At 37.4% G+C, this 22,135-nt stretch overlaps 1 protein-coding gene across 2 annotated transcripts in view; it reads left to right on the forward strand.

Annotated features, from left to right (window-relative positions):
• Window positions 1–22,135, forward strand: part of LOC131029753 (2-carboxy-1,4-naphthoquinone phytyltransferase, chloroplastic) — a 90,835-nt gene that overhangs the window by 58,473 nt on the left and 10,227 nt on the right. The window contains exons 2-4 of one of the 2 annotated variants that reach the window (XM_057960400.2): window positions 2,547–2,650; window positions 2,941–2,988; window positions 3,127–3,265. In XM_057960400.2, the coding sequence (XP_057816383.1) occupies window positions 2,547–2,650; window positions 2,941–2,988; window positions 3,127–3,265 (291 nt within the window). Of the gene's footprint in view, window positions 1–2,546; window positions 2,651–2,940; window positions 3,013–3,126; window positions 3,266–22,135 lie in introns of both variants that reach the window. The other variant, XM_057960399.2, reaches the window with a different exon arrangement.

Consider the following 22,135-nt stretch of genomic DNA (forward strand, 5'->3'; position numbering starts at 1 on the left):
GAAGGAATTCAAGTTAGGGTATGAAGTACTCATGTTGGATGCCATATTTGAGGACAAAGGAGTTCAAGTTAGGGGATGAAGTCCTCATGCTAGATTCTAGATGTGAGGACAAAGGCAGTAATGGCAATTTTGAAGTCCTTTGGCTTGGGCCATATATCATTATCAGTAGGTACAAACAAGATACTTTTAATTTGAGTATGTATGGAAAACTCATGGATTTTACATTACATGGGAAACATTTAGAACATTAATTGTGACTTGGGACCTTGTTGACTCAACTATATTGTATTCCAACCCTTTGTGTTCTTGTAACAATATGGCTGTTGTATGCTAATAAAATGGTTGGTTGCTTAGTTAGGATGTTTTTCTCTAGGTAGAATAGAGTTTTTCTATTTTCTGTCCTTTTCTCTTTGATTTGCATTTTTATGTTTTCTTGCCCTCTTTCTATTATCTTTCTTTTTCATGCCTTGTGTATTTCTTTTGCGTTGGTGAAGTGTTGTGTCTTGTCCATTCTCTTTTGAATCACCTCTTGGGTTGAACCGGTCTACTTCACCAACAGTTATCTTGGATCTCAATATGATTGCAAGGATTACTTTTCCCCAACTAGAGCTAGTATCTTAACCAACAACTCTTGTTTTTTCCAATATGATTTTCTCTTTAGAGGAGTTGAGGGGTTTGATTCTAATCAAACTTGTCACAAACAATTCATGTTTATCAGCCTTAAGATGCCAAATGGACTGTGTTGGAAAACTTGTATAAAGAGCCCTTGATTGTGTATTCAAGTTTAGGGTTTTACGGTTTTAAGTCTAAAATTTAATGTATTATCAAAGCATTGGTCTTTTTTGGCTCGTCTCTCATTGTTGATACCATCAAGGATTGTTAAAGGATGATAGCACAATCAAAGAAGGTTCAAAGAGTTTGTGAATCTTAAGTTTGAATGGTCGCACAAAGGGAATTCATTGGTAAAATGAATGGTCGGGCTTTTGCTGAACCAGATCAACAAGTCATTGAATGAAAAGTTCAAATCAATAATTAATTCAAGACAATACAAGTGACAAAACATGGGGGCCCACTTGCTAGCTTAGTCAATGGACAATATTGATCTTATAACAAGAAAGCAACAACGCTGTTTGCAGTTTGTATTAATTATGCATGTGTCTTTCCATTCAATTGCTTTTTCTCACTTGTCATGACTTGGGTGGGTGGAGAAAACATTTACCATCTCTAATACCGCTGTCATTGATGACCTCACTTGGATCCCTATGTGCATTGATAAAATGCTAATCAACAATTTTTTATTATGATATTACCTACGTGTAAACCATTCAATTTAGTAAACCAATCCTACAGGTTTTTAGAGCAAGACTGTCATCAAACTGTGTTAAGAGACATAATTTCCTTTATGTTCATTATCATTAGTCATCACTAATTTGGGACTCTAACGAACTTTGTTGTATTCATCTAGCTTAAACATAAACGATTCAATGATCTAATCTCTGTTTAATTTCAATGAACACTTACATACTCATATGCTGTCTTGATTGAGAAAACCAAATTCATTATCTACAACTTAATTGGGCCTTGCATTATTTATAAGGGACATAAGTCAAATCAATCAAATCTCACATTTTTGATTGAGAATTCCAAATTTACTAATCTATGAGATACCTAAATTGAACTTTGCATTACTCATCCAAGGCATGAGTTAAATCAATTGAACCCAACAATTAATCATTGGAAACATGAATTACAAAAACTAAATCTGCAAATTTTCATTGTTGATGCAAGTTAGCTAACTAGAAGCTCTCAATCAATCACTGCAAACATGAATTACGCCAATATACCTATAGACCAATCTTTGAGAGTATTTTTAACTGAAACCTACAAATTAGTAACTGGGAACAACTTAGTTTTCATGGTTTGTGCATGTGCATTTGTACACACGTGCATTTGCATGTGCATGTGTACACACGTGCATTTGCATGTGCTTGTCTGTATACATACACACAAACATAAAGTTCCAAATCCCAGCTTGTAGGAAATCTGGTGCTCTGTGCCTGCATGCCTTCTGGTAACTTAGGTTCCTTTAATTGGATAAAAAGTCAAATTTGTCTTGTCACAAGTGGGCCAATTGAGATGGGATTCTACAAAGCAATTTTTAAAATTTATTCTGGTTATTATTCTACTGAAAACCTTCAAACATAGGTGAGATATGTGAAAGTTGTTTCTCTGTTCATGATGAAAGAAAGCTGTTTTCTATATTAAAAATTAAAAATCTAATCTGTCATAATCTCTGATTCGCTTTCTAGATAGAGATTAGTGCAGTTTTAGCTATCTAGCCATAAAAATGTTGTACTATTGGAGGAAAGGTCTAAGATATCTCTTGTTGACAAATACAAAAGTGAAATGCTGGCATTGTGTGAAATGAATGAGAACTGCACAAGTTAAAAATCTGTCTTGTAACTGCTGTTTTTGTTTCCTCTCAAATGTAGGAGCAATTAATATTTTCCTGATAAAGTTGCAATCTAACCCTGTTTGGATGGCAGGTTGGGAGTGCCACTGCTTATCTGCAAATGCGTACTTTTGATGCTGGGCGTTTTTGTTTGTTTCTATTTTCATCTGTTCTCATCATTATGTGGCTCAATCTAAGGTTTGATTACGGTTAATTTTCTTCAAGCTAGTTACATAATGCAATTCAGAAAGCAATGATAGTTTGGTCATTCATGCTGCAAAAATTTAAGTTCTTCATAACTGATCTCAATATTGTTACTCATGAATCTCATATCGAGTAGTGAGAATCCATTTTACAGTACACTTATTGAAGAAATCAAGTGGAAATCAATTTTTCTTTGCTCATGTTAAATGTTTAATCAGGCAGATCAATCTACAGGAGAAATTTGAAATCTAATGGGGAATTATTTTGGTTTGTGATTTGTTTAGCAATGATGTGTACGACTTTGACACTGGAGCTGACAAGGATAAAAAGGAGTCAGTTGTTAACATTACTGGAAGGTTTCCATACATTTAGTGGATATTTTCTTTATTCGTTGTCATATACGAATGCCTTATTGATGTGCAGAGAAGTCTTCATTAAAGAATTACATTTTTTCGGTTAAAATTTTGCAGCCGTTCTGGAGTTCTTTATATGGCATATATTTGCCTAGTCATTGGCTGTGGTGGACTTTTATGGGGAAGTATGCAAGCAGGGGATGGTCGAGTTTTTTCTTTATTAGCTAGCGCAATTCTATGTGGTTATGTCTATCAGGTACTCATTTACATTATAATGCCTAGAAATTTTTTCTATTCCAAAAGATAGACATGCTCACTAGTTTACAAGTTTACTATTTGTTAGTGTTTTCTATGCCTGTAATTATTTTCTCTACTGTTTAAGAAGCATGTATTCGGAGATAATTGAAGTCTATAAAAGATCTTTCGAATATTTATTCAGTGCTGTAATATTCAGGATTTACAATAAATATATGTTAGATTTGTGTTTATCTATTTTTGCAGGATGCTATGATATCTTAGAGTATCTAGGATCCTGCATCTATACATATTGCATGTAAATATGAGAGTAATTAAATGTTTTAGAAAAAGGAATAAGTTCACTTACAAAACATAAGAGCCTTCTATAAGGCTTGAGATTGATGAGTTCCTCCATATCATCACTCTGCATTTGGTGCTCAAATCATCTCATCATATAGACAATCACAACCTAAATGGAGCAATAGAACGCCATCAAAACATGGACAAATCTCATCATCTCCTATCAAATGGTTCCATGAACTCGCTAAAGAACAATGCTTGCAGTGTGCCAAAATGCCATCAAACCTCTCCACTAGTAATAAAGAACCAAATCACACATAAGGTTGACCTTTAGATGCCCAAGTGTTTGCTCAAGTCCATCTATTTGAATTACCATAATGATCATCAATGGTGAGAGCTGAGAGGCCTCACTATTGATAATACACATTTCTATGATCTTCTCAATTATGAGCAGAAAGATCTCATGTTCTACCATCAGTCCGTTCATATTCAACCCATGTAACAAGTACCAAATGTGGGTCATCTCATTTTTGTCTCTTGGAATACTGAAACTTGTTTCTAGTCTGAGAATGCCTTCTTCCTGCAAAATATGACTGTGGGCCTCATGGTTCCAAGTGGGCCTCTTGTTTCCATGTGTTCTCTAGATGATGACATCACATGATGTCTTCCTCCAAAATGGGATGTTGATATGGTGTAGTTGTTGGTGAACCTTCTGCTAATTGATGCTTGTCATAATCCATGGATGCAGCATGTTCTAATCTGTTGTCTCACATGAAATGGCAATTGTTGAAGTTTCTAGAGGAGGAACAAACATTGCAGCATGTTCATTTCAAATTGGTGCACCATGACCCTCTATTATTGATAAACAAGAAACTATATTGGTGTAAAATCTGGCTCAACTATAAAAAATTACTAGGCTATGCTTTCCAAATTGTCTTTTATAGTCCATTTTACACATTAACATAGAAACAAGACCTCTAATATGTTTATTAAACTAAACTCAAACAAATGAGTGGAATCACGAGAATCACCAACAACATGATTACCATGACTAAGTGTTAGGGTCAATGTCATGCTCCCTTCCCCCAGATGGCCTTAGAACCCACAACATCATCGATTTCAACACTACAATATATATTATAAAAATAAAATAAAAAATAAAATGTAAAATATATAATAAATAAATAAAGTAAAGTTCCAATTTAAATTTTGGTGCCAACTTTTGGCTCATAGGATCAAAATTGGATGGGTATGTCTTGAAACCTGGTTGTATTCTTGAGGAATAACACAATGATTTTTTGACTATCAGTAAAGAATTAACAAGCACTCAAAGATGAAATCCCTTAAATTGCATTCTCTGAGCGCGAGCTTGGTCATGCAGCAGAGGCACCTATTGAGGCACCTATCACTATGGATGAGGCATTTGTTGAGGCACCTATTGAGGATGTTGTAGCTACTTCAGCACCACCCACCCAATAGCAACATTCTTTTTTGAGCTTTAGTCGTAGATGCAATTTATGATTAGTAATTTTCATTGATTCCAAAACTTGAACTTAATATGTATTCGGAGGTTGTATTTGTTTTGTGATCTGTGATACATTGATATGTATTGAACTCAATTTTATTTTCGGAGGTTGCACTTGTTTTTTGGTCTATGTTATGTATTTAACTCAATCTTTGATTTATATATGATGGAAATCAGCATATGCTCTACAAATTCGGTGTATATGTGTGTTTTTTAAGAATATTTCATAAAATTATATTTTTTCAAATGTTTGATAACTTTGCTGAGTAATTGCCAATTTTTGCCGAGTTTCTTGGTGAGCCCGGGTTTTTAAAAAGTTTGGGCCAATCGAGTTGTTGCCAAGTCTGAGTTTTTCAACTACACATATAATAAATAATAAATGTAGCAAAGGTCAACATGTGACAAAAATAAGAGTTAGTTGCACATGTGACAATGATGTTGATGAGTGGTTGATGGCCTTAATGGTCGACCAATCCATGATAATAGAGTAGTTTGTCTTCATTAAACTTTCTCTCATCCTCCATCATCGAGCTCACTTTAGAATACTCTCTATCAAGGAAGTTAGTGTGTATTTTATGTTTTTTAAGGAGAGCATATGAGTGATCAACAATGTAATAACCACCCTCAATTTTTAAATTTTTTTTTGGTTAGCTTTTAAACTAAAATGAAACACATAACAACTTCATTTCCACTTTCTGATCACCCAAATCTCAGGAAGGGCAAGGTGAGAGCATATAGCGTTCCAAATTGCAACTAAATGGAAATCAATTGCTGAAAGAAAACATTATGTGGCAAGCTGACTTATACCACTTATTCAGTGGGATGCATTAAATTACTGAAAGAAAGTAAACACTCACTTATTCCATGGGAATTACAATAGCACATTCACTTTTAAATGGGAAAGCCTAAATAATTGAAAGTAAATAACAAGCTCCTTCCACTTGTCCAGTGGTGGGTGATTACAAGAAACTGCTTGTTTAGTGGGGTAAGTATCAACAAAATAAACCAAATCAACTCATTGGCGGTACAACCATAACAATTGATTCCAGCAGTAAGACCATTCGTAGAATTACAACGTAGCACATAGGCATCAGAAATATCATGGTGAGAAGATTAATTACTGATAAAGTGTTGATATAAACACTATTGAAATGCCTCAGTGCAATGCCCAGTATGAAGGAAATCTACCCAAATCAAAAAATAACAGTATTATACCTTAAAATAGATGATTCATAGGCTGATATAGGTCTGTTAATGGACTGAAAGCATGCTGTTACATTCTGGACAGCAAGAGAATCAACCTGGAAAGTTCACCAACACATGCCAAGCATCCCAATATGAATACAAACATTAATATCTCATCAAACATGCTCAGAACTTCACCGAAGAACACTACAAAGGAAGAATATCAAACTGAATACTTTGATCAGCAAGTACAGGTCTGAAGCTTGGGCGCTTTGCTCCCAAAGGCTCATGATTTCACCCAGCCAAGTTATGGTTGGAAAGGTATATTTGTACAGCCTAGCTTAATGTGCTTGCTAAACCCTCAATGTTGCTCGGCTTGCATAAAACTAAGGCATGCCAATTGAAACAGCTGAAAAACCAAGTGCTCAAACTCTGAGACAAACCCACAAAGCTTCAACAAAGATTGGTATGGTCTGGCCAGAGGAATTGTACAACCCAGCAAAAATAATTCCCCTCCAAACTCAGCAAACTCTACTGAAACTTCATAAAAAAACTCACAAACAATTTGCAACTAAAACACATCAGAAACCTCCATGGATGGAATTAGCAGTGAAACTCAGTTTGCACAATGGTGATTTCTGAATGAAATTACTCCAGTCTATCTATTTATTATCTTTAAAATCCAAAACTTGAAATAAGACGGTTTCTGTCCTCAGAAGATTGTGAAAGAACTCCTAGATTCAATTTGACAACATAACATTATCATTCATCAATATATATTCAAAATGAGTCCCAACACCTCCTTTTATAGCTTTTGGAGTGAAAATAACCAATTGCCAACTTAAATAATTAATTTTTCACTCAAAAGACCTTTTTTAAATAATAATAACATTTCATGTGCAAAGGCCCCCTTATCTAAGTGGTCAACATTTAAAACACTTGATCACCTTTCCAACGAGCCAATATCTCTCATCATTAGACGACATTAGTGAAATATTAATTAATAGCTCAATAACTAACCCCAGTTGCAGAAAGCATTGAAATCCAACTTTGATCACACTCAAATGATATTGAAGATGTAGGATGATGATAAGAGCCAATATGATGACTTACCAAAAATAGACGTGATCTCTAAAAAGTTTGGAGAACATCCTAAATGCTTGGAAACACTTTTGAAAGTGTCATAACACTTCATATTATCAACTGAGCTCATTGCCAACAACAAAACACTTGCAAAACTGAACTTTCTCATTTCAAGAAGCTCCATACACGAAGAGGCCTCTAGAAGAACTTGGAAACTGGTGAAAAAGTCAAAATTCAATATTTTTAAAATTTGGGACATTACAGAAAATGTTTGGATCTTTTAAAATTTGTTTGAACTAGGGAAAATATGCCACATGAAATGTGATAGTGTTGTGACCTTTTCACACAATGCCCCATTGCTAATAGGGACCCCCTATTTTCCTCCTCCTCGCATCGGTTAGTTTAGGGTTATGGCAGCTTAGTGGGCAATTTTGAATTTCCTATGCCGAGTCTCGGAGTTTTGATCATGCCTAGTGTCGTTTAGGTTTTTTTTTGAAGTTATAGGATCAAGTGCGTAAAGTTGAGATTTTAAATGATCCTAATTTTGTCTAAGTGTAGACCCTTTGAGCGTTAACGTGTTTTTGAATGTCCACGTCAGTGATTTTTAAAATGCTAAAGTGTTTCAGGACCTTTTGGAGTTGTTTTCTCATTCCTAGGAAGTCCTTCAAGTTGATTTTGCACTTTATCCCGATAGGTTTCATTATTTTTCGCTCAAAATTTTGGCAAATTTGCCCAAATCCAGATGAGTTTTATTGAGTTTGGAAGTTTCCTAGTGATTTTGAGTGGAAAAATCATCAATTTCTGGTGAAAATCCATATTCTAAGGGTTAAAAGGTCAAAATTCCACACTAGAGGTTTTTTCCCCTCATTCTTGACTACCCATGATTTTCCCCCACTCAAAATCCAGACTGGACATGGATTTCCCTTGGAATCCATACTTGCCCCATTTTCCACCATTTAGAATCCATACTAGGGTCGATTTTCCCTAGGATGCTATAATTTTGACTAAGTGTTAGGATTTTGTCCTGACTACCCTCGTTTTTCCACTGGGAGTATGGATAAGGTTGCGGATGACGTTTGTGATGACTCCACATTTGGATCGATTTTCCACCAGGCCTTTTGTGACAAGATTTTGAGGATTTTGTGCAGATATTCATTCCAGATCCAAGACGATTTTCCACTTAGTTATTTTATTATTTTTGAGTTCGAATGAATGTCCAGACTAGGGTTGATTTTCCACCAGGGGCATTTTTGTGTTGAATGACGAAGTTTTAAGTGGAATTTTCATTCCAAACTAAGATCGATTTTCCCCTGGACCCCAATTTTGTACACGTTGATGAATTTCGATAGGGATTTTTATCCCTACTGGGATCGATTTTCCCTTAAGGGAATATTTTGATGTTTTTTAATGTTTTTAATGGGATTTTTTCATCCCTACCTAAATCGATTTTCCCCAATTGGCCATTTTAATTTTAATTTTGAAATATTTTAATAAATGAGTATCATTTAATTGTTTTCTTTTATGAAAAGCAACGATTATTTAAAATAAAGAAAAAACAATTAATGATTCGCAATGAACATTTAATGATTTTAACCTTCTAGAAGCAAATCGATTTTTGCCGGGCAAGTATAAGAGCAAGTTTTTATCTCACATTGCTTGTGTGGTGAAAGTTGATGGTGAAATCAAGTTTAAAGGAGGAGATCCCGGCATTATTTTATCATTATATTTGCCAAGTGTATTCATGCAATTGCGATTTTTCCTCCAGCTGCTGATTTTTGGTGAAGTGTCTAAGTGACACACTTGACTGAAGATTAGTTTCATTGGCATTTTTTCCTCCATTTCCAGCAAGGCGATTTTCTTGGTGGCTACCATTAATGTTATTTGCCACGATTTTTCGGACTTGGGCGATTTTTTTGGTGAAGTTGGCGATTTTGGAGAGAGGGTGATTTTGTGTTTGACAGGTTTCACCTCCAATCTTTGGCGATTTTTCTCCTTGGATGGTGCTGCCATTTTTGTGAGCTCGCTGATTGGTGTTTCAGAACTGAAGTTTTGTCCCCATTGCTGAGATCTTGCACATTCATGCTGGCTGGAAAATTCGTTTTCAGACCTACATTGCATTTTTAGTTCATTTATGCCTTAGGCGATTTTTTCTAAAGGCTGATTAGAGGTCATTTTCAGTCCATTTTCAGAGTTATTCAGAGCTGTTGCAGGTCTGCAAATTCCATTATTGGCTGCTGTCCTCAAAGATTTTCATTTCCAACCACCTGTCACCTTTGGCGATTTTTCTTGGAGTCCATTCTTTTATCATTTGTTGATCATATTCAGGGATTTTAATCACTTTCCAAAGTGCTGGTAAGTCTGAAGTAATCCATTTTCATACTTGTCCTCAGAAAATTAAACTTTTATCAGCCATACCTACATTCCTGGATATGATTGCTTTCATCATCAAAATTGATTTTCATCAAGTTTGTGCATATTTGGGTGATTGCAACATGTTTTTAGAGATTAATTTGTAAAGTTGCAGGTTGTCTTCAGATTTGCTGGCAGCCATTGTTGACTTCCGAAGGTGTCTTAAGATTTGGTTTTGTGTGAAAACACAACCTTTCACACCTTTTCCTTAGTCATTGTTGATCCGGTATACTCCTTTGCATTCTAATTTGAACATAATTTCTAAGTATAAGGAGGCGTTTTTTAGACTTTGGTCTGAAAGTTATTGATGTTGATGAACTTAATGAGGGTTTTATACCCTAACCTTGTCACATTTTGTATTCAATTGTTGAAATCTATCAAGAGTGTGGATAATTTTCCTGATTTCCATATCCAAAATTAGTCTAAATCATTAAGAAGTCAGGAATTTTGTCTTGAATATTATTTATTTTCCTAAGTTCTAACTTCAAGCTTCGTATAGGTGCGATGTCGAAGTCCGGAATCAAGGAAAGGAGAGAACAACAAAAGATACTTGAGACTGGATTCTATTTGGAATCCAAGATGCCATCTAGATGGAAGGAGATTACAGACATGAACATGCATTTCCTGAACATGAACCAGATGCGACAGTGTATGTTCGGAATTGGAAGCCAGATTCCTTCCCCAGCCTATTTGAACATTATGAAGAGTGGCATTTATCAGGCCGCTGGATTTCCGCAATCCATACAATACAAAGAGCTTATCCTAGAGTGTGCACGATGTTATGATCCTCGCTCCTGAATGATCGAGACTCCTAAGGGTGTCGTCATTGCCTACCTTGCTGAGGATGTGATTGCTGAGGTGTTTGGAATTCCACGTGGAGCAGACATGAAGGATATAACTAAAGATGAATATGAAGACCGATATAAGAAGAAAGTGGATGCGTGCAAGACCGTGGTGAATAAGGAGTGGATGATCGAGCCTAGGACTCATCATTCCAAGGCACCCAAGATACTCATGTGCACAAACTTCAGAGAGAAATATAACGATTTAGTATTCCTGCTTAACCGAGTGATGGGGATGCCGCAGGGTGCAATATACGATGGATGGATGTTCTATTTCATCCAGGATTGTCTAAAAGGAACATTAATAAATTGGTCTAGAATCATAAGTGACAATCTAGACTTTCAACTGAGGAATGTGGAGCGGTCCGAGTCATCGCCATGACTTCGTATTTGGTGTACCTACTTGCACAGTTTGTTACATACAAGGGATTGATTTGCAGAGGTGAAGTCGGGAATGGACAAGGACAATTCAAGAGTTATGAGTGCTATCCACAGCTGAACATGTATAGAATTGAAGATTATAAAAGAGTGAATGATGTATTCACAATGTACATCACGTGGATGCTGCAAGGTGGAGTCCACAGGAGGTTGTCCAAGGAGGCAACATAAATGATAGAGAAATATGGATCGTGGTATATTTAGTTTCCCACTTTCACATACCTTAGGATTCATGGATTTCACTCCAAACCATACAGGCTTCCTACGCATCCTTTTGACAGAGTGATCTTGTTGGAAGTGGTGAGACAGCTTCTGGAGTTTGATTCCATTCAGAAAGAGAAGCACAAGACGGGCATGACATTTCCAAATTAGTTAGGAAAACATTGGACGTTTGTCAGTCCGCCTTAGCAGCCAGCACAACAAGTGAGGAACTTGCATTCTATTGATTTGCAACATATAAGAGAAGAGAAAGGTTTGATCCAGATATGAAAGTTGGAAGGATCGGGGAAGAAAAGTTCATCCACAAAGTAGACATAGAAGATTATTGGACCATTTTGATGGACGAGCAGGTAGTGAAGAGACGAATGTGGTCTAGGATGTCAGTGGATTTCATGAGGAAGTGTGGACTTTTTGTCATTCCTGATCAAGTGTTAGATGACAGGGATCATACGCATATAGAGTATGAAAATGAAATGAAGGCGGCGATTCTATTGCCTAATTGGTCAGAATCAGAAGAAATAGAATTGAGTGTATTGATGAGAGAGGTCTTGAGTTTCTCTCGAGCATGGGTAGATATTCAGATGAACAAGTTAGTTGATATGGGCGTTTCTTTCACTTATGAAAAGATGAAACATGAGGAATCCGCTTCTGAGGATGATCAGAGGACGATCAGTGATATCAGTATTCACGTGGATGAGTGTCAAGCTCCTAAGAGAAGGAATAACACACCAAGAGAAGTCAAGGCTAGAGGGAAGAAGATTGAGGAGGTCAAGAAGAAGAAACAAAAGACTACCATTCCTTCGCTTATCATTCCTTCACCACCCCTCAGTGTCTCATCAATTAAGGAAGTTGAAATGCCAGAACAGAAGAGGGAGTTCGAGCAATGTTCCAACAAAGTGATATTAGCAATAAATATTTAGGTTTTTCACGCCACAACGACATTTGCTCCACCTAATGATGATGATGATCAACTGGGATCCCCTACTATCCTTTTGGAGGTTAGTTTGGGAAAGAATGTATATGATTTGACCAGAATTAATCTTGATGATGATGACGATGTTATCTCGGCTTTGAAAGAGCTTGATCGAGATGTGTCTCAATGATGATATGGAGATGACCGCTATTCTTGATTGGCTGATGAAGAGTACGGAGAAAGGTAAGAAAATGATAGAGGCAAAACCTATTGATGACATTGATGACTACTTAGCTAGGAGCAATAAGGAGCCAGAGCCTAAGAGAGCTGAGATTTTGTCACACATAGCTAGAGATGAGATAGGAATGCGGATTGCGTAGGTGGCTATTCCCATTGGAGGTGTGACGGCTGACATTGCTACTCCATAGATTTCCAGATTACTTTAGTTGCCCTTGGCCGTACTACAAGAGAGCAGGAATTTCAAGAGGTTGGTGATAACCTTAGGGCAATCAATGCGAGATTGGATAGAGAGATTGAAGAAAAGGAGAAGTACAAAGAAGAGAATATCAGACTTAGAGAGTACATTACAGGGATAAGGCGTGAGAATCCCACCCTTATTTCCCCTACTGTAGTTGACCGTGGACTACATTCACATTATGAGGCAACGAGAGATACACTCTCGAAGGTGGATAAATGGATTGAGAATACAAAGAGACAAGTGGATGATTTCTTTACTCAGTTTGTCTAGGCATTTGATAGGACAACATGGCTCATGTTCAAAATCTAGTATTTTGGAGGAGTTTGGGAAGAATTCAGGCCTATTCAGGAGAAGACTATTCCACGCCTCAAGGCTTTGAAAAAGGTTCCTGAGTCCACGTTGGTTTGGGAGAATGTTGTGCACAATGGAGATAGATATGATTTCCATGGCTGGTATTGTTCATTAGCCATGAAGAAATCAGCTTATGAGAGAGCTCACAACTGAGTTGTGCAGAGATGGAAGGATCATTTCATGATATTCCGTTGAAGATCCTTGCCTCAATAGAGGAGTTATTGGGAGTTGATTTCAGTGATGCTAGTGGTTTACACTTAGTCGAATTAAGAGACAAGATGAAACTTATGTATTTTTGTCAGTTGGACTCTTTGAAGAAGAGTCAAATGGATGATTTGGTCTCTTTGTTGATTCATGTTCATAGTTTGCAGAAGCTCATGCCAAATTGGGAGAACAATTTGGATGCTTGCTTGGATGCGTTGGATGTGATGATTTACAACATGATACCTTACCTAGCATTTCCATGGAGGAGTTGGATTCTGTATCGGCTAGATTCTTGGAGTATGCTAGGAGAGAGAGAGAGATGCAAGGAAGAATCTTCTAGAAGATTCCCTATTTGATGACTAGGTATCTTTCTGTTGGGCCATATGTTGGTGGCACCTTTTTTTTATGAAAACCCTAATTAGGGCAATTCTAGGGTTTTGTTTGCATGATCTTGGCCCTTGATTTAGTTTTAATCTTGGCCATCCATTTTGTATGAGACTATATATATATTTCATTGTCTCTCATTTGTAAGAGAGAGTTTTTGTAGAATTTTTGGTATATGCTACTTCTATTTGAATATAAATCATTGTTCGACTTGATGGTGATTTTGTCTTTCAAATGTTGTCTTGCATTCATGGTTCTCAATTCCTCCAAGTTAGATTAGAATTTGTTTTCATGTTTATTAGATTGAGTGGAAGATTTGTTGAGTATATTTGTGTGGAATCCTTAATCCATACCACTAGCCTCTTGTCGTTGGTAAATGTGCCTTGTGTGGTCAACTGAAATTTTTTGCAAACTTAACTTCGATTATTACATATCCATTGTTATGCATCAACTTGGATGGTCTCAAGCTTGATGGTAATGGTTTGAAAATTTATGAATTATACCTTAGATGATTGCACTAAGCTCGTGTCAAAATCTGTTTGTGAGACCTTGCCTAGTTCGATTCCACTAAATTTGTTCATCATTTCCTACATTCCTAGGCTTAGAATAGATTTCTTGAACCCGATTCCTTTTGCCCTTTTTTAGTAAGTCTTAAGTCCAGAGCTACATTGCCATATCCTAAGTTATCGGCACACCCATTCCCTATCCATGATCTATGAAGTTAATTCGAACATTTGTGTAAGTCCCCAAGTGAAAACAACAATTCACATCGACCATTGAGTTACCCACTCATCAAGACTTGACATGTATAAACCTTGGAATCATTTTAGTTGATCTTACCCTTAGCATTTGAGGTGATTTTGTTCAAGAGAGGGTAAATTGCTTTGGTATTTTATTCTGAATGTTATGTGTCTAAAACACACAGCAACATCTTTTAGCGCTAGGAGGGCTGATCATTATCAAGCCGTGAATAGCTGAACTGCAAATCATATCAATTCATATCCGCAAGGAGTTATCCAGGACTTTTTGTCCCTCCTTCGTGCTCAACATTCTTTTGGCGCTAGGAGGGCCTTTGCAATCATTTTTGAAGATTATGTTTCAGAATGGTGTTGCCTGAAGAAGAACTTTTTCAAGGTGAACAAAGAGATATCATTTCACAGTTCAACACTCTTTCTTGGAGAAACCAAAGTAGTCGAGTAAGAGCAGTAATAAACAACGAAGAGCAGTCGGGAAACTTGCCTCCGATTATCATTGATCCTGGAGCAGTTGATCGTGAGAACCAGTCAACCAACCAGCAAAGAAGAAATTGAACCATTCAAAGATTTCCAAGTCTAGTATGAGTCACAATGGTGCTGCCCGATCCTGATAGAAGTAACGAACTTGATCTAGACGAACTTGAGTTCGAGCAACCAAACCTGGGAGACGAAAGAAAGATCATATCCAGTTTGAACAACCTTGCTTGGGAAGTGAAAACAAGTGCACCACAATACATTGGAGTTTCTTTTGTGCTAGACGTAGAAGAAGAGATAGTTGAACGAACTGATGCAGAAATCGAAGAACAAATTGAAAGGGATCTACTCGCTCAAAGATTACAACAAGTCCGGATTGATCCTAGATAGATCACGCTGGATCACATCAATTCCTTTTCACTTGAGAGACTTCAGAGAATTCTAGGATCAGCTCTTGGAGAACGAAGACATTGTGAGTTGAGGACTCCTCGTAGATCCAGATTTGGAAGGCGGGAGGCTTCACCAAGCTTTGATATAGCGGATAGAGATAGATTTTTCAATCAAGAGGACCTGAAAGGAAGAGGTAATATTTTTCAAAATCCTCCATTTCAAGATATAAATCAAGAGGAAGACCAGTAGTTTCAAGAAGAAGACCAAGAGATGGCTCAGAATCAGGGTCCACCTCCAAACGGTGCTACCTAGTTGGTCACCAACCCGTCACCGCTTTCTTTTGAAGACATAGATGATATGCTGAAGAATTCGGAGAATTTTTGTTCGAAGTACAATGCTAATGATTCAAACCGGCGACAGAAGATCATATCATAATATTTGAAGACCATTTGAGAAACAGACCGATTGAGTATGGAGATGTGGCTTGCAGACTTTTTTCCTATTCCTTGGGAGAAGAGGCGTATCATTGGTTCATCCATTTACCTGCAGGGCCATGACCTCATGGGAAGCATTGAAGGATGCATTCATTGGAAAGTTTGGTATCCAGATTTCCCCATCGGAGTTGCATAGACAATTCGTTGAATGTAGAAGACAAGAGAATGAACCTATTACTTCATTCAAGAACCGATTTCAGAAGGCTTATACAAGGTTGCGGACTCCTTATCTTATTCTAGATGCTCTAGAGATATACTATCATGCCCTAGATCCACTTACAACAATGTTTGTGTAGACTAATCCCTCTCCAACAAATTTGAATGAAGCATATGCAAAGGTGATAGAAGTTAGTAAAATATTGCGTCAGAATCTTAGTGGACCTTTGCTCAATTTGGGGTCGCCTGTGGCCGCAAATCAAATTCAGAATTTAAGTCAAGCTTTGGTGCATCACATGCCTATAATGAATCAAGTTCCACAACCGATGTATCCAATAGCTCAGCCGTCAAATCAGTTGGTACTCCATCCTGGAGCACCCATTTCTCAAGCTCCGCAGACGCATCTAGTGTACCTGCAAAATGATGTGACATCCACGAGGACACAATAGAAGGAAGAAATGAAAGAGTTGATAGACCAAGTAAAGAAATTATCTATAGAGGTTACTCTTTGAGGAATCAAAACAATCAGCTCTACAGTTTGCATAGAAATTACCAAAGTGGTAACCAAAACTATCAGAACAATCAAAATTATTAGAATAACAATCAGGGTTACCAAAACAACAACCAAAGTAATCAGAGTGGTAATAACCAAGGATATCGTGGCAATAATCAGAATTATCAGAAGAGAACGTGGAACACTGCACCCAACAATGGAAATGTGTCATCACCCCTTGACAATTTGCCAGCTTCGAAGAGTTGACCGGCTGATAGAGTCTTCCTTGCGGAGGCTGCTTTATCAAATTGGTGTAGATTACACAACAATAGTCAGCATTCAGAGTTGCATTGTCCCGAATTCAAGGTTGCTGCCGACATTTTCCAACAGGAAGTGCGAAATAGTGAAGTGTTAGAGAGCACTCCAACAACGGGATATGAAATTGTCCCTACTACGAGATATGACCAAGCATTAATCATTGAGGATTTCAAGTTTCCTCCAGTTTATGAAGAAAGTTTAATGTGTGAAGAAAGTGGGAGATTTCCTCCAGAATTGGCAAATGGACCTATGGTTCCGCCTGGTTCTCAGTTCCCACCTGCTTCAGCCAATGGATCTATTGAAGAATCAGATTACTATTTTCCACCATTGAATAACAGTGTTTTGGTTGAAGGAATAAAAGAGGTGTTCATTAGTCGTCAGGAAACACTAGACCTAGGGTTTATTAGAGGAATCAGAAAAATCAAGAACCTTTAACTACTTCCATTCCTCTGAACAATTTTGCAACTCCACCAAATCCGAATGCTAGCAATACACCAAGCTATCCACAAGATTTGCCTGAGTATAGACAGAAGAATGTTCCTTCTCCAAGAGATGAATTGAAGAGGCCGAGTCTGTGTGTGTTAGAAGAATTCAAGAAAGTCAAGGTGAACCTGCCATTATTTGAACTATGAGGGTACCTAAGATCCAAGATACATTGATAAATGGATTAAGCGAGAATACTGCAAGAAGAGCCACGGCTCAAACTAGTTCCAACATTCAGAAAAGTACAAACGTTCCTCAAGCAAGCATAAATGTGGTTCAGGATGAACCAAATGTTCGACAACTGTCAGAAGAGGCGTATGTAGTTCAAGAGAAGAGTTAATGAAAATGGCAAAAGTGCCAAAGAAAGAGGATATGTTAGAAGGCAAAGCTTTGCTCACAAGAGATAATGTAAAGAGAGTTAAGGATTCACCAGTTATGATTGAAAATTCCACTAAGGGTGAAATGCTTCCAAAGAGTGAGATTGCTTTTGTTGAAGATGTGGTCAAAAATGATGAAATTTCCAAAGAAAGTGTAAAGAAAGAAGAGAACTTACAAGTCCATAGGGATAAGCCAGCAATAAATTATCAAGATGAGCCAGCCCCGTTCTTGCTTTCAATAAGAATTTTCGGCAAGCTTCTACATAATTGTTTGGTAGATTTCGAAGCTTCAAGTAATGTAATGCCAAAGGCTATATGCGAAAAATTGGGTCTCATTCCCATACAGATTAGTAAAAGAGTTACACAGTTAGATAAGACAAAGGTACCTGTGATTAGAGAGTTAAACAATATTCATATGCAGTTGGCTGCAGATCCAAGAGTCTAGCACTTCATAGATATATCAGTTGTAGACATTCCAGATGGATATGGCATGCTTCTGAGTCGAGATTGGTCAAGGAGATTGAATGGTTACTTTTCGATTGATTTCTCTCACATGTGGCTGCCATGGACAGGTGTACCCAGCCAGATTAAGATTGATAGTACCCCTAGATTAAGATTGATGATAACAAAATATGGGGAAAACAATGAAATTCTTTTCCTAGAAACCGATCTGGGAAATTATAGACCGAAAGCTGCAGAGGTTTTGATGCTTCAAAGCTCAGTTGAAGAAATAGAAGAAAATCAATAAATTGTGAATTCCATAGAAGCTGTAGTAGAAATTGATCATGACACAGGTGAAGAAGTAGATATGTTTGAAAGTTTCAGAGGATTTGTATTCAAGAATATTCAACAGGGAATTGAGTTAGGCAACCGTGCTCGCATTCAAGATTTATTGTTGCCCAATTGGTGCCGAATTCACAATGCTTCTCATTCCGAATTCTCTTGTGCAATCTGCAAGATAGCTTTGAATCAGATACACGAGAATTCCTGAAATTTTGACACTTGAAGAAATCAAGGAGGCCTCTCCTAAGCCAAATGAGGAAATTAAAGATAAAACTGAAGAAGAAATACATGACGAAGATCAAATTTGGACATTGAGATTTGATGGTTCAAAGTCAAAGAGAGGATCAGGAGCCGGATTTGAATTGATCAGTCCCTCAAGGGAAACTTATTTGGCCTCTCATAGATTACAGTTTCCATGTACGAACAATGTTGCTGAGTATGAATCCTTAGTTCATGGGTTGTTGTTAGCCATTCAGAAGAAAGTGAAGATTCTACATGTATTTGGAGATTCAAAGATTGTAGTGAGACAAGTGCGGAAGCAATATGTCTGTCGCGACAAAAGATTGACAAGATACCGCAATAGAGTATGGGATCTCATCGAAAGCTTTGATGCTTTTAATATCAAGTCAGTATATAGATCACATAACCAAGTGGCAAATGCACTTGCACAAGATGCTAGTTCCTTGGCACCCATTGCCATGGAAGGATTGAAGAAATTTACAATGGAACTCGCATCAGTTCCATCCATACCAGATAATGTCACCAATTTCCAAGTTTTTTAAGATGATAAGCATATATTGGATTTTCTAACAAATACAAACATTTTCTTGAGTCAGGTTATTGATGAAGAGGAAGCTGAGGAATCAGAATATGATTCAGATGGTATCCTAGATTTGAAGACAAATTTCATTCCTAAGGGGATGGTAGAGCTAGAAAGAATATTTGATCAAGATAAGATGAAAGTAGAAAGATCGCATGGTTCAAGTGGAAGTGCCTGTGAAACGGTGAATTTGGGAAATGACGAAGAAGTTAAGAATGTTTTCATAGGGAAAGCATGCATGCCCAGTGAAAGGGAAGGCATATTGAAGAACATGAGAGATTTTCCTGATGTGATTGCATGGGGATATGATGATTTGAAGACATATGATACATCAATCATTACACACACTATTCCCTTGAAACCAGATAGTAAGCCATTTAGGCAGAGACAGAGGCCAGTGAACCCTTTGTTGGAACCATTTATCAAGAAGTGAAGAAATTGTTGTCAACAAGGATCATCTTTCCCATGCGACACTCGACGCGGGTCGCCAATCTAGTCCCAATTAGAAAAAAGAATGGAGAGATAAGGCTTTGTGTTGATTTCAAAAATTTAAATAGAGCATCAAAGAAATATAACTACCCACTTTCGTCGTTGGATGAGGTTTTACAGATTGTGAATGGATTGCAGATGATGTCCTTTATGGACGGATATTCAGGATACGATCAGGTGATGGTAGAATGTGAAGATAGATTAAAGACAACCTTCACCACAAAGTGGGGTACATTTGCATACAGAAGGATGCCATTTGGCTTAATCAATGTTGGAGCCACATTCCAGAGAGCTATGGATATTGCATTTCAAGATTTAACTAGAAAATGCATCATTATTTATATGGACAATATTACAGTTTTTTCAAGAAAGAGAGATCACATTGAATATTTGAGAAAGGTCTTTCAAAGATGCAGAAAATACGGGAGATCTCTTAATCCCAAGAAATGCATATTCGGGGTTACAAAAGGTAAATTGTTAGGACATGTTATCTCAGAGAGGAATTTCTATTGATCCAGAAAGAGTTGAAGCTATATCAAAGATAAGCCTCCCATGCAGTAAGAAAGAATTGAAGTCCTTTGGTAAGATTAATTTTTGTGAGGAAATTTATCTCTGGATTTGCTGAGATAATACAACCATTGAATGAAATGTTGAGGAAAGATGCCAAGATGGAATGGATGACAAAAGCAGAAAGCGTTTGAAGAGATCAAGTCCACCATCGCCGAGGCTCCTATTTTGGTCAGTCCCGATTATACGAGACCTTTTCATGTGTATTCTTTCGCCTCAGAACACACTTGTGTTGCAATCCTTACACAGACTAATGAAGATAAAGATGAACATCCCATAGCATTTATGAGCGCATCGTTGAAAGATGCAGAGTTGAGATATCCGAATGTAGAGAAACACGCTTATGCTTTGGTGAAAGCAATAAAGAAATTCAGACATTACATTTTGAGGACAAAAGTTTATGCCATAGTCCCAGATGCAACAGTTAAGACGCTCCTTATGCAAAATGAATTAGGAGAAAGGAGAGGAAAGTGGGTCGCCACCATCCAAGAATACAACATTGAGATCTAACCAATGAGACTTGTTAGAGGTCAAGCCTTAGCACAAACTTTAGCAATGCATAGACCCGGATTGGTCCAACAAGTCTATGCAATTGAGGATGTCACTCCAGATGAATGGTATAAAGATATTGTTTGCTATTTACTAAACCAGAAGTGTCCCGCTCATATGAGCCCTGCTCAGAAGAGAGTATTAAGATTGAAGTGTCAACATTTTATGTTACAAGGCTCGATTTTATACCGAAGAAATCATGAAGGAATTTATTTGAGATGTGTTGGCAGAGATGAAGCTAAACAGATTATGGAACATTTTCATAACAAATTTGGGACAGGTCATGGTGCAAGCTTGGCTACTACGCACCAAATTTTGAGAGCAGGCTATTACTGGCCTACTTTGTTTCGAGATACTCATGAACATGTGAAGACATGTTACACATGCCAGGTTGCTACTGTCCGAGAGAAGAATCTAGCTATACCGTTGCAGCCTGTGATCGAGTCCTGACCTTTCGTTATGTGGGGTATCGACTTCATTGGTATGATCAATCCACCTTCCTCCGTGCAACACAGGTACATTCTAACCGCGACTGATTACTGTACTTGGTGGTAAGAAGCTCAAGCTTTGAAGTTATGTACAACTGACGTTGTGATTAAATTTTTAGAGAACATCATTAGCAGGTTTGGTTGTCCACATGCTATTGTTTGTGATAATGGTTATGCCTTTACATCATTGAAATTTTCAAATTGGGCTTCTGAATATTGGTATAACCCTTAAGTTTTCATCGAATTATTATCCTCGGGGTAATGGGCTAGTAGAATCAACAAATAAGAATTTGCTAAGTGTGATCAAGAAGTTGCTAGAGGGAAATCCAAAAGATTGGCACACGCAACTGAGATTCGCCCTTTGGGCAAATAGAACAAGAGTGAAGAATTCATTGGTGACTTCCCCATATTTTCTGGTATATGGCCAAGAGCTTGTCTTCCCCGTACAATTGAGAATTCCTACACTGAGATTTATCCAAGATTACATGGAGGGTGGAGACAAAGTGCAAACAAGATTAACACAATTGATGAATTTAGAAGAAAAAAGAGATATGGCATTAGAGAATTTTTCCAAACATCAGGGCGTAGTTAAGAGATGGTTTGATAGACAAGCATGGGTAAAAGCCTTTAGAATTTCTGACCTAGTGCTGTATTGGGATAAAGCCCACGAGAGACGGGGAGATCATGACAAATTTGACAAACTATGGAAAGGCCCCTATCAGATTGCTGAGATACTGGGAGAGAATGCATTCAAGCTGAGAACTTTAACTGGTGAGGGTGTTTCGTTGCCTGTCAATGGACAATTCCTCAAGCATTACTTCCAACCTTAGGTTTCTTCTGAAGCCTACCCCTTGTATCATAGTTAGAATAGGTCTGCTTTCGGTTTGCCTTAGTTTACGTTTGTTTTCGGGTTTTGCTTTAG

This window comes from Cryptomeria japonica, chromosome 9 (genome assembly GCF_030272615.1).
Source record: "Cryptomeria japonica chromosome 9, Sugi_1.0, whole genome shotgun sequence".
NCBI classification, from domain to species: domain Eukaryota; kingdom Viridiplantae; phylum Streptophyta; class Pinopsida; order Cupressales; family Cupressaceae; genus Cryptomeria; species Cryptomeria japonica.